The sequence below is a fragment of the Perkinsus marinus genome (genome assembly GCF_000006405.1).
Source record: "Perkinsus marinus ATCC 50983 genomic scaffold scf_1104296952136, whole genome shotgun sequence".
Taxonomy (NCBI): domain Eukaryota; phylum Perkinsozoa; order Perkinsida; family Perkinsidae; genus Perkinsus; species Perkinsus marinus.
The window spans coordinates 100,798-113,730 of NW_003208996.1; the positions used below are offsets into that span (position 1 = coordinate 100,798).

General features: G+C 46.0%; 4 protein-coding genes across 4 annotated transcripts in view; 2 read left to right on the forward strand and 2 right to left on the reverse strand.

Annotated features, from left to right (window-relative positions):
* Positions 1-70: 70 nt before the first annotated feature.
* Positions 71-1,177, forward strand: Pmar_PMAR024155 (hypothetical protein; the record flags this gene model as incomplete). Its single annotated transcript, XM_002777269.1, has 2 exons — positions 71-268; positions 977-1,177. The coding sequence occupies 2 exons, from the start codon at positions 71-73 to the stop codon at positions 1,175-1,177; spliced, it is 399 nt and encodes a 132-aa protein (XP_002777315.1).
* A 1,188-nt stretch (positions 1,178-2,365) lies between these two features.
* Positions 2,366-2,780, forward strand: Pmar_PMAR024156 (thioredoxin, putative; the record flags this gene model as incomplete). The annotated part of the gene is made up of 3 exons (XM_002777270.1): positions 2,366-2,524; positions 2,568-2,669; positions 2,718-2,780. 3 exons carry the CDS (start codon positions 2,366-2,368, stop codon positions 2,778-2,780), a joined length of 324 nt encoding a protein of 107 aa, XP_002777316.1.
* A 978-nt stretch (positions 2,781-3,758) lies between these two features.
* Pmar_PMAR024157 (Cylicin-2, putative) lies at positions 3,759-5,684 on the reverse strand. Its single transcript, XM_002777271.1, has 9 exons — positions 5,581-5,684; positions 4,920-5,283; positions 4,767-4,836; positions 4,632-4,722; positions 4,419-4,579; positions 4,301-4,370; positions 4,208-4,259; positions 3,922-4,013; positions 3,759-3,875 (listed from the first exon to the last, which is right to left on the reverse strand). Exons 1-9 carry the CDS (start codon positions 5,656-5,658, stop codon positions 3,807-3,809), a joined length of 1,047 nt encoding a protein of 348 aa, XP_002777317.1. The 5' UTR covers positions 5,659-5,684; the 3' UTR covers positions 3,759-3,806.
* A 7,170-nt stretch (positions 5,685-12,854) lies between these two features.
* Pmar_PMAR024158 (PfMPC, putative) overlaps positions 12,855-12,933 on the reverse strand; it is a gene marked incomplete at both ends in the record, with an annotated part of 861 nt that continues 782 nt past the window's right edge. The window contains one exon of the mRNA XM_002777272.1: positions 12,855-12,933. This exon is cut by the window's right edge and continues 4 nt beyond it. Coding sequence (XP_002777318.1) covers positions 12,855-12,933 — 79 coding nt within the window.

A 12,933-nucleotide genomic window follows, 5' to 3' on the forward strand; every position in this document is an offset into this window, starting at 1 on the left:
GTGTAGAAATACGAACTACTACCGGGCGCGTAGAGCTGCTCGGATTCTCCTATCGAAAGACGGCCCTCGAATGCCCGAGAAGAAACGACAGGAATTTTGGCAAGCACTTCATGATGTTGGTATTTACGACGATCCGAATGAGGCGTTCTCGTTGAGTGAGTCCAGTGACGCGGATGAGTATATGGGAAAGCAGGGCAACACTGATTCGACGTTCGCGTCGCATGGTGAAGTTGTTGTGAAGAAGTTGGGAGAACACTGGCCTGAATTCGTGAGTTGGGCGTGGTGCGGTATGACATTTTAAAATAATGTTGATGAATTGCAGTGTGAGAAAATATGTTGAGGTTGTTGTTCCTGTTACACAAATATCTGCCTTCGAAGATACTCGTGATGCTAGAGCACGTATATATACGGTTTTAGCTATGTAGGTTGTATTTATAAACCTACTACTTCTATCCACTACAAATATACTATGTTAGTTGATAGTTGATCTCTATTTCTCAAGTTTCATATTGTGCGCATGCGTACACATGTTCAACTGAGCATTGATCTTCGTGAGTAGTGCTGAGATTGGCCCAGCGCCAGTGTTGTGATATATGTTCGCTTTTCTCAGCTGACCCTGGAAGTTTTCTCACTCATTGTAGGAGTCCATATGCAAACTAGGGTAGAAATGTACAGAAACCAACTAGAATTTTGCAAAATTTCCTCATATTGTCACCAACATGTGCATATTTTCCCACAATGATCACCGCAGCCGTCTTGACTCGAGTTGGTTGCCTCAATGAGCCTGCAACTATCATGTGGTTCGCTTTTATTCGCTACAGTATGCACATGGCGAACCAAATGTGCTGGCCAGAATCCGTATAAACAGTAGGAGAAATTATGCACATGGTCAACTTCACGTGATGATGACAATATGGAAATGATTGTTTTTGTACATTTTTACGAACGTGATATGTTCGTCATCACTGTTGTTCAGGTCGAAGCTTGGCGTAAAGACTTCGTTACGTTTATGCAGCCGAAGTTCCTCCCCGAGGACTGGTCGCCCGATAAGGACTGGCGAGCAGTGTCCGAGGTGGAACTAGAGGCTGAGAGACGTGTGATGTATGCTGAGCATCTGCGGCATCTTGGAAAGGAGGTTCCGATCAATGACAAACCGATAAGACCAGCCAGGAGATGAGTGCACAGTTCGCGCTACATCATTAGCTTGACCACTGAGATTATTGTGACTTGTGTTGGATAGTAGGGGGTAAAAAATTGAGAAATTTCAGAAAGCGTTGATGGTAAGCTCAGGAGTTTCTAGAGCTAATTATAGGAGTTCTGTAGAAGTGTACAGAAACCAATACGAATCTCCTTGGAATTTCTAGATGACCATATGCATATTTTCCGCATTGATGAACGGCAACAGCTCATTGGTAGTGGCGAATGAATTCCCAACGACGAATGAAAACATACAGCCGTTTCTTATTAATTGGATTCGGTTGGTGAATCAACTTTTAGCACAGTGGAATGGCGTTTTTGATTCCCTATATCCTCGAGAACGCGGAAGCTCTTGAGGTAAGGCGCAGTTTGAGACGTTAATTGAGTGTGACTAGCTACTATGTACTAGACGTTTCACGAATAACCATTGACACATACTTATTGCATGTAGCGGTAAATTAGCGTAGTGGTTTACTTACAGATCTGGCATTAGAGCCACCCTGGTTCGATCTCTCCGGGGTGCTTTTTTTCTCAGCAACCCTGCTCACTATTGAGCAGGGTTGCTGGGGTATGCTCCAGAGACGGCTCCGTGCTTGAAAAGACAATAATAAAGCCACCTGTCTTGTTGCCGGGGAGTCGGAGGTAGCTGTAACTTAATAATGATAATATATAATAAGGTTTACCAATAACCAGTATGGCTTTTAGTAGGGCGGCCTGAGTCAGTGACGCTTACTAGGCTGAGAACCTGAAGCAGTATCGTAGATGTGTTTAGTGTACATCCCTTCAACCAGGTGTTCGATATAGGTTCTAGGAGCACTCCAGTATGTACCTTGTGCAGGGTCCTCTGCAGTGCCCAGATGCCACTTGGGAGTTCACACGTATCCTTTCACAACTCGGAGGCCCAACGGCAGTCGCCAGGGCAGCTTGTGTTCGCACGCACAGAAATGCGTCGATTATGGGTGAGTAAAAAATTCCGAACAGCGTTTTAGCGCGCGTTAAAACATTCTTAGCTACGTGCAACGTCTGTCTCCCCATGTAATCCTCGTCAGACGTCTGTACGCTTCAGCTTGTGCAAACTGTCCTCCGACAACACTCCTCTGTGGTTCTCCCCTTCGTGCTCTCTCACTGTATTAGTCTTCAGTTGTTTTAAAGTACTAATCTCAAAACTATGTCCATTGCTCACATTAACACTATTGACGCCCTTGAGAAGGCCTTCGGCGAGAGTGGCGACAAGCTCGTGGTCGTTGACTACTTCGCTACCTGGTGCGGTCCTTGCGTCAGTATGGGTCCCAAGTTCCAAGCGTTGGCCACTGAGTTCGACGGCAAGGTACCTAGCATAAGCCTCCTCTGCTTATAATCGACGTTTTCAGGCCGTTTTCATAAAGGTTGATGTCGACCAAGCTGAAGATGCTGCTGAGAAGGCTGAGATTCAGGTCCTCCCCACATTCGTTCTTTACAAGTCCGGTAAAGAGGTAAGTTAGAGACGACTGTTCTGATGGATTTTATATGCATTTGATCAGGTTACTCGAATGAGCGGCGCGAGTGAAGCTAAGCTTCGTGATTTGATTCAGGCCAACTGTTAAGCGACGGCCCATTCAATGCCGTTCTATACAATATTTGTCGATTGTTGATCTAAGCTCAAAAAGATGCTCCCCAAAGAATGAAGCCATTCGAGTTGTGTTCGTCAACCAGTCACTCTCCTTACAATACACAAGGACGGTCCTTGTTTAATACTTCCAATGCTAAATTCGGGTTGATTCCAACGAACTCAGCAAGACAATATGAATACAGTTGTTGGTCAGCAAAATCGCTCAAGAACCTCTCAGAACGACACTAATTTCCCCTTGCTAGTGGATATCGACATTGTAGTGCTGAATGATGTTTCTAGGAGCGAATTACTAAAGCTTTGGCACTTATCCGGAAGGGAATGACTGTTAGTAGTACATATAATGAGAGCTCTGCTGAAGAGACGCAACTCTCTCATCAAGCGACCTTATAGAACAACGTGGATGTACCATTAGCGCGTGTGAATTCTTCCGCGATTGGTGCCCCTGTCGGACAGGGCCTGTCCAGCTCTTTTTCAGTGCTAGGGTTTCGAGAAAACACATAGCTGTATGCATTCTCCTCATCGCCATATATATATTTGATCTAATGATAGACTCGTTGGTGTGCACTGTGATTCCATCCGTTGCATATTGCGTAGTGGTTAGCACACACGATTATCATGTCACCGACCCATGTTCGAGTCGACGCTGGGTAAATTCACCTTAGATTAGTCTCAAGGAACCTCTTAGGTTTATGTGTTCTGTTCACTTTCATAATCTTACGCCCTGTGATTCAACCCCTCCTCTTTTCTTCTATACCACAGCCCCTGAGTAAATTTTATTGACCTCATCATTGTCCCTCGCGAGGGATGCGATCTTCAGTATTGCTCCCATGATCAGAGCATTTTGACCAGGTCAGAATGTGAGGAATTGATAACACACCCACTAGCTTTACTTTTACGATGTGCCCGACTCGGTAACACAAAAAACGGAATATCAAAGAAATGGATGATTCTCTATCGTAAGTCTGAGCTGCATAAGCAGGTTAATAAAACACCTCGAAAATCATCCTTCTATTCCCTCCAGTTTCTTCTCAGCCAGAGTCACCTCATACGTCATACCCAGATCCTTGGCCTAAACATAGAACCATTCCTCCCATAACAAAAGCTCACAGAGTCACCTCCTTAATAGCAGCCTCTAGATCTTGCTTTGTATTGCCCGTACGAAGGCGACTACGCACATCCTCCGGGTTAGACTTTCCGCTACTATCGCCTAAAACCGTCACGAGAATAACCAACAACGCAGTGTTGCAATATATGTTCGCTTTCCTGATAGGAGTCTATACACAAATAGGAGAAGTGTACAAAAACTAACAAGAATTTTCCAAAATTCTCCATATTGTCACCAACACATGTGACCATGCGCAAATTTTCCCACACTGGAAAAAATAAAGCGTTCTCACTTACCCGCTAATTTCGTCTGTGACTGCGCTCTGAGGAGTGCTTGGCGAGCCTTTGCCTGAGGCTCAAAATCATTCATACTCAAATTTCTCGCTTTACTTCTTTGATTAAATGATTGAGGTCAGTCGTCGGTCTATCAGCAGTAGAGGAACGCTTAGCATCAGACCCTCTGAAGCGAGCTCAGCCTTACACTCAGCGAGCGCCGATGAGAACGTACTCCATCAAGAAGTGGGACTGTCCTTGCTGTTGGCTCTCCCGACGGCTATACCCGCTGACCCTAGCCGTCTCAGCTCCCCTTCTGGTTTGTTCACCCATTGCTGGCAGCTTAGGTAGAGCGAAAGAGTCAGTGCGGGCTCGAGGAGGCTCTGGTTCAATGGCCTGATAGAAGACTGAGTCCTGATGATGGTTCGAGTGAATTCCCATAACTAACCATGCCAATCTGGTACAGCTGAGCGGCTACAGAGAGAGCCGCCTTCCTTTCTCGATTGGCCTTGGCTATCTCCTCCTGCTGAGTGCGGTATCTGGGGAGGAATCACAGGGCGTGGATGAGATTGATAATGCGCACTTTCGGGTAACTTTAGTAATTTCCGCCATCAGCTTTGCATTCTCCTTCTCTAATTCTGCGTCAGTCTTCTCTGAAAGAAAAGACCCACCCTAGATTTGAACCCACACCCTCGGGCTAATAAGCCTACAGGCCTATCCAATTGAACTATCTCACCTTTTCCACTCCCACCATCCTTCTTCGGCACCGCCTTAGCCGCACCAGCTGCCTGCTCCTCAATTGATCGCTCAGAAGTGTCGGTCTTCTTTTTCTTCCCTCTCCGTTTCTTCCCCTTCTTCACTTCAGCTCCCTCATCGCCGCCACCAGTCGCCATCTCAGCGAGCTTGGCAGCGGGGGATTTATTCGGAGTTTCCACCGGCTCGCTGTCACCCTTTGGAGCGGCAACAGGAGTAGTGGAATGCCTCCTGCCCTTTTTGTCGCTGATCTCCTTCTCCGGAGTCGCCTCCGCCTCTTTTTCAGTGTGTTTGTCTCCCATGGGAGACTCGACTAATTGAGCAGGCACGACAGGAGTACTTCCGACCTGATGTGACATACGCTGTCTACCATACGTATGAGATCGAAAATGCAAGATACGAATGAGGTCGAAAATGCAAGATACGGATGAGGTTCACACATATAAGATACGAGTGAGGTTCACACATGTAAGATACGGACGAGGTCAATATGCAAGATACGGATGAGGTTCACACATGTAAGATACGGACGAGGTCAATATGCAAGATGCGGATAAGGTCGAATATACAAGATATGGATGAGGTCGGATATACAAGATACAGATCAGGTCAAGATGCAAGATACAGATAGAGTTGAATCCTACGCGTTCCCCTCCGGCAGCTTCTTCTGGGTCCTTGAAGGACACCGCACTCTTTAGTTTCGAGAAGATCGAGGAGAACATTTTCAAACTGTAATAACCGGCGAACTACCAGAGTCGACACCTTTGCGCACGCGTACAGCGATTTGGAGACCAATGCTGAGAACTCTCTAAGGTACCGATTATATCGTCCGTCATGTCAATGGAAAGTATACGCAGGTATACTTTTTTATGCGAACTCCCGAGTACTTCGCTGACTATTGATAGCATCATAATCAACAACACAGACGATGATTAATCTTAGTAACAGTGAGGCTGATGAACGTTCCACTCATGACTTATATCATCTACCATGCCTATGATTCTGCGAGCCACATCTCTCCAACTCCCAGCTGCCGTCTCCAGATCTCAGGATCTAATCCATGTCCAATCATTTTTCGCTCTCTGACACGTCGAAGCATCATAACAAACCACCCTGATAAACCCGGGGGAAAAGCAAGTTTTCTCCCATGAAAATTTCTCGCAACCTGTCACTAGTGTGCCACATCTCTCCAACCGCCAACTGCCGTCTCCAGGTCCAATAGCATCATAACAAACCACCATGATAAACCCGGGGAAAAAGCAAATTTTCTCCCATGAAAATTTCTCACGACCTGTCACTACAGTGTGCCACATCTCTCCAACCGCCAACTGCCGTCTCCAGGTCGCAGGATCTAATCCATGTTCAATCACTTCTCCCTCACTGATACGTCGACTACTAATAGCATCATAATCATCAACACAAACCATCAGGCATCATAATAACAGTGAGGTTGATGAACCTTCCATTCGCGACTCATATAATCTCCCACGTCTATGATTCTGCTTCTATGAAAAATAATAACATGGATCGCTTCGCTCCGCTTAAATTTTAACTTGGGGTCCCTATGCCAGAGGACTATACCATTGAGATATCTATTTGCCGAATAAGGGCCGCTGTGCCGGAGGACTATACCACTGAGATATCTATTCGCCGAATGGGGCCGCTAAGCGGGAGGACTATACCGCTGGAAAATCTATTCGCCGAATAGAGGGGCCGCTATGCCAAAGGACCATACTACTGAGATATCTATTTGCCGAATGGGGGCGCTATGCCAAAGGACCATACTACTGAGATATCTATTTGCCGAATGGGGGCGCTATGCCAAAGGACTATACTACTGAGATATCTATTTGCCGAATGGGGCCGCTATGCCAAAGGACTATACTACTGAGATATCTATTTGCCGAATGGGGGCGCTATGCCAAAGGACTAGACTACTGAGATATGTATTTGCCGAATGGGGCCGCTATGCCGGAGGAGCATAGCACTGAGATATCTATTTACCGGATGGAGAGACCGAATAAGTAGCGTTTCAGGTTGTAACTCTACCAATACTGAGATATATTGATGAGCGACTATATATTGCGTGAAGCGGTCATGCGGACAGTCACTCTATCAGTTCCAGTTTGGCTCAGTACTGCGTGAGTATGCCCTCCTCCCGCCCCCACGCAACTCTTGAGTCTGAGCTTGCAACATCGTCATTAATGCACCATGTTATCCCGTTGGGCTGGTAGTGGTGGGCGCGGCAGAAAGCCGACGTCTTCCCAGAGTCTGCGGGCCGTAGAACCTAAAATCATACATCAACTTCGGATGCTAATACGCCTCAGAGAATTTTGATCTAGATCTGGAATATATATCTCGTCCCTCGAGCTAAGCTCGGAAGTTTGCACGCTACATTATGGACTTAGGCCAGAAGTGTACAAAACACGAAAAATTCCGAGAAACATATACTCTTATTCTGTTCACAATGAAAGAACCCACAAATCTCACCTGCATCCGTCCGGTACCTTCCGCTGAGGGCGGGGAGGCGGAAGCCTGTTCGTCGCTACTCTAGGAGCCGGACAAAAATATCCCGACATATTGGAAATGCCTGGAGGGAAGAGAACTCCACTGAAAATTCACTTCATTCCACCACCTTGGACGACTCCTACAGGGGGATTCCTCAGCCATGTTGCACTAGAACGCCTAATCAAACGCAACAACACCGAATACGCAGACGTTCATCTCCTCAAATGCCCACCTGCCCTCTTCCTTATACGTTTTGTGCGCCAACAAACTAGTTCCATCTAGTTGAGAGCCATACCGTTGAGGATAGTATAGAACTGCTTGCACGGATGGTCTTCTGGAAGGACCTATACAGGTGCGCTCGGTCGCAACTTGGAGGCTGTTATACAAACCTAGCATTCTTCTCTGGGATCCTTGCTTCTTCTCAACTTCTGCTGCTAACGACGATGTCAACGGCCTAAGGGAAAGACTGTATACAATATAGAATTCGAAAAAAATCAAATATATCAGGAAAAATCGATTTCAATATTCAATGAATCGGAATAAAACTGATTAGAATCCAATTCATATTGGAGGAGATAATATTGGAATACGACTGATATCACTAAATCGGAAATTTCCGAGCAAGTTCTGACTAAGTGACTTCGACTTGAGTCTGTCATCGTAACCAACGAAGAACTCTTGAACTGAATAGACTTACTTGTGTGTTCGAAAGTAGTCTGCAATAGAGCTCCCGGATGACTCGCAGCCACTACTGTTAGTAGTGTTGCTATCCGCAGTGCTCGAGGGCGGCATTGGAAAACTCAAAATGAGGCACAATCCGTACCTATTTTGTATCCAACCAACTCACAGCATAAGATACGGATAGATACTCTCAATGACGATATATACACATGCGAATGGCAAAGAATATACTTTTTTAGAGGGAAAATAAGATCAGCAATGTTACATGCTTTACCACGTCAACATGGTCAGCAACAAATCATATCGGTTGTTTTACCGAGCTCAACCGGGTCATCTACCCGATGCTGCCAGCCGTCAACCAGCTGCGACCCATTCGCGATACACTTTTTGAAACATGCATATTATGTGGATGGCAATACGCTAAGATAAATGCAAAGATTCAAGCCGAACGTGCAAGATGCGAAACACAAATACCAACATCGTCAACGACCAACATATTGCGCCGCCCGCAGAGGCGTTGAGGAATTAAGAGATTATTCAAGATTAGTAAGAAAATTCACACCCGCATTCAAGCGGCAATTAACAGACTCTTACTCCACGGACTTTGTGATATTGACTGGTTGAGGTTACCGATGAGCGTTTCACTCGTAGCCAGAAAATTTCCTCAATACGATAGTTTTCTCGTATCCGAGAAAGATCTGACCCTGTTGGGGTTCATTCTGGTAGAAGTGTCCATTCTCATGAGGCACTTCCTCCAGGTGTAGCTGATCGGGCTGATACCGACGGGGATCAATCCAATCAATCCTCCACAAGCCAAGGAAGACAATCTCCCGAAGCCTCCGAACCCATGATATTACTTACTTAGTAACTGCCCGTTATTGCAGCTTATTCCCTTATAAGAACTGCAACTATAAGGAAAGTCATCAAGACTGAATAATATGTACAGAATGATATCCAGTTTGAGTCACGAGTTGAAGAAGTGTGACCATATTGGAGATGAGAGAAGCACGGGCTTTGTAGTGTTTTCGTTTCATTGCTGAGGGCAACCTGGGACTTGAAGAAGTGCCTCCGAACTAAAAGAGAACTTCCAACAGGAACCTATATTGCTCATATTTCTTTTGACGTTCTGACGACTCTACAATCCTATTCTTGCCTACTGGGGTACTTGAACAACAAAACGACGTGTTAATGATGAAATAAATTCTGGCAAAAATTGTGAGTAGTAGAATCAAAGGCTCTCAAAGGCTCGAAGTGGTATTGACACGAGTGGCCGGCCGTATTACTAATTCCTCTGTAGTTCGCGGAGTTGGGCGCGTAGTAGTAGAAGCTGGTACTACAGAAGGTATGATGATAGAAGACCAGCTTGACGAAAGAGGCAGTAATGTGACTCTAGAGACATTTTGTATCGGCAAAGCGTACTGCATCGGCAAGGTGAACGTAGTGGACCAGTAGGAGCTCATGTCAGCCGTAGTTTTAGCCGATATTGTCAAGGGCGGAGCCGATGGTGACACCGATGGCGACACCGATGCTGATTCCTTCCGTTCAACAACACTTCTACGCAGCGCATTATATGTTTCATTGACAAGTCCACCCAAATTTGTGGTGAATCTTATGATCTCTTGGCCTCCGTCTCGAATCATCAATAACGGTATGTCAATTTGACCCAAATACGAGCCGTTATAATATAAGTCCGTCGGGCTTGGTCCAATTGTCAAGCGTGTTGCTGAAGGATTGACGACAGTAACCTCCAAAGAGGATTTAAGGCAGATGGTACCAGCAACAGGTCCACATTGAAAAGTCCTACCATGCGTCGTCATCTCGTTCAAAGTCCATCGTAGACCGTCAACAGTAGACAATATTGTAAATCGACTCAAAATAAACTTCCAGCAAAGGAAGAGCGCAAATAACAGAATTAATATGAGGACTAAGCCAGCACATATCCACTGCCTGAAGGTGACCATGGATAACCAATGACATGGTTTGGCGCTACGCCTGTCGACAAAACCATCCTCGGTTTCGTCGAAATCGTCTGCAAACTCTTCATAGAGTCCAGGCTTTCCAACCTTAACGGCGGCAACCATACAGGGAAAATAACTACTCATAGGAGGATATCATCTCAGCTCACAACTCGTCCGTTTTCAGCTACGGAAGGATATCGAACCCCAAGGAGACGGCAGGAGCGGCATACTGGTAGGAGACAGGAGACTGTGATGCGACGTGACGCACGTTAAACAGATCGCGCACAACCGTCAGCACAAAGCCGAAATCGATCACCATTTTTTTGCAAGTCGCAATTTGGTTCGAAAATGCGCCTCAAAATTGGAAGTTGAATATGGGACATTAGAAAACTTCGCCAAAATCCTCATCGTACCCGACCGAGCACCATCAAACCTCATAAACTATATAGTTGCGACTTGCTTACAGTGGTGAAGTCGAAAATGAAGAAATTTTACGCTTTAACGAAATTTGCCAATTGGCTGATCATCCTTTGCGGTGTCACTTGGCTCAAGGTCTTCCCAGTGCTAACTCAAGAGTGTCGTTGTCTACGGAGTTAACCATTAGAAGATGATAGTAATACTAACTATAATAGAGCTACTATAAACATCATAAACCGATAATCCGTTTAATAATCCCGCAACGAGGGAACGTGTACTAAGCGTTGGGCGCTTAACCTATGCTTGCCAGCGGAGCGATCGATGCCATGTTTATATGGGTGAAAAGACGAACAGAGTCCGAGTGGAGTGTTTACTAGATGGCGGTGCTACATACAGCATGCTCCCCCATTTCCGAGGAACTGGCGAGGGAGTCGGCCAGTAAACCCAAAGCGCACCTTATACACATAAAACTGAGCTGTGAGATCTCAATGCTGACAACTACACCCTAGAGTGGTGCTCTGAGTGAAGTTTTGTAGGTTGCAGAACTTCACTGTTCACGATAGTTTAAGAAACTATCGAAAACTACAAAACTTTAAGTTACAGACCGTAACACATTGGCACACCCCGATGAACCACTTGTGCTGATGCCTATCTTCAGATGGCATAGTTGCCCCATCCCGAAAAACCGGCTATACTGATGCATATCTTCAGATGGCATAGTTGCCCCACCCCGAGAAACCGGCTATACTGATACATATCTTGTGGTGGCATAGTTGCCCCACCGCGAGAAACCGGCTATACTGATGTATATTTTCGGATGGAATAGTTGCCCCACGCCGAGAAACCGGCTATACTGATGTATATCTTCTGGTGGCATAGTTGCCCCACGCCGAGAAACCGGCTATACTGATGTATATCTTCTGGTGGCATAGTTGCCCCACGCCGAGAAACCGGCTATACTGATGCCTATCTCCAGATGGCATAATTGCCCCACCCCGAGAAACCGGCTATACTGATGCGAATCTTCAGATGGCATAGTTGCCCCACCTCGAGAAACCTGCTATACTGATGCCTATCTTCAGATGGCATAGTTGTCCCACCCCGAGAAACCTGCTATACTGATGCCTATCTTCAGATGGCATAATTGCCCCACCTCGAGAAACCTGCTATACTGATGCCTATCTTCAGATGGCATAATTGCCCCACCCCGAGAAACCGGCTATACTGATGCATATCTTCTGGTGGCATAGTTGCCCCACCCCGAGAAACCGGCTATACTGATGCCTATCTTCAGATGGCATAGTTGTCCCACCTCAAGAAACCGGCTATACTGATGCCTATCTTCAGATGGCATAGTTCCCCACCCCGAGAATCCGGCTATACTGATGCCTATCTTCAGATGGCATAGTTGCCCCACCTCAAGAAACCGGCTATACTGATGCATATCTTCGGGTGGCATAGTTGCCCCACCCCAAGAAACCGGCTAGACTGATGGATATCTCCTGGTGGCATAATTGCTCCACGCCGAGAATCCGGCTATACCGATGCCTTTTCAGATGGCATATCTTCAGATGGCATAGCTGCCCCATTCACAAGATTCGATTGTCTTGCTGTCTATCTTCGAATTGCATAGCTGCCCACGGGCCAACGCATATCTCCACGTGGCATAGCCGCCCCATCCCCAAATATTCTGCTCTATCTAAGTTAGCCTCTTAGCTATACTTCAACTCATGGCCACACGACACTATCGCAGCGTACAATAGGAACAAACAATAATGCCTCATCCACAAGATGCGACCGTGGTTATACATATCTCCGAGCGGGATAGCTGCCCACCTAAAGAAACCGATCATGCTACTACATATTTTCGCGTGGCATAACTGCCCCACTAACAGAAATTAGTATTCCCAATAGCGAAATAACCCTCTCAATTATACTAAAACCATGCAAGACCTTGAGATACTGATGCGACATGGAATACTGCCTCATCCGAAAGATTCGACTGTACTTATGAATATCTTCTCGAGTGGCATAGCCGCCCCACCCACAAGTATTCTTATCTCCCACTACAACAACTCAAGGCCACAAGATACTGATGCAACGTAGAATATCAACAAAGGAATACTGCCTCATCCAAAAGATTCCACTGTACCTATACATATCTTCTCGAGTGGCATAGCCGCCCCACCCACAAGTATTCTTATCTCTTACTACAACAACTCAAGGCCACAAGATACTGATGCAACGTAGAATAGCAACAAAGGAATACTGCCTCATCCGAAAGATTCCACTGTACCTATACATATCTTCTCGAGTGGCATAGCCGCCCCACCCACAAGTATTCTTACCTCCCACTACAACAACTCAAGGCCGCAAGATACTGATGCAACGTAGAATAGCAACAAAGGAATGTCTGACGTACCAACATAACGA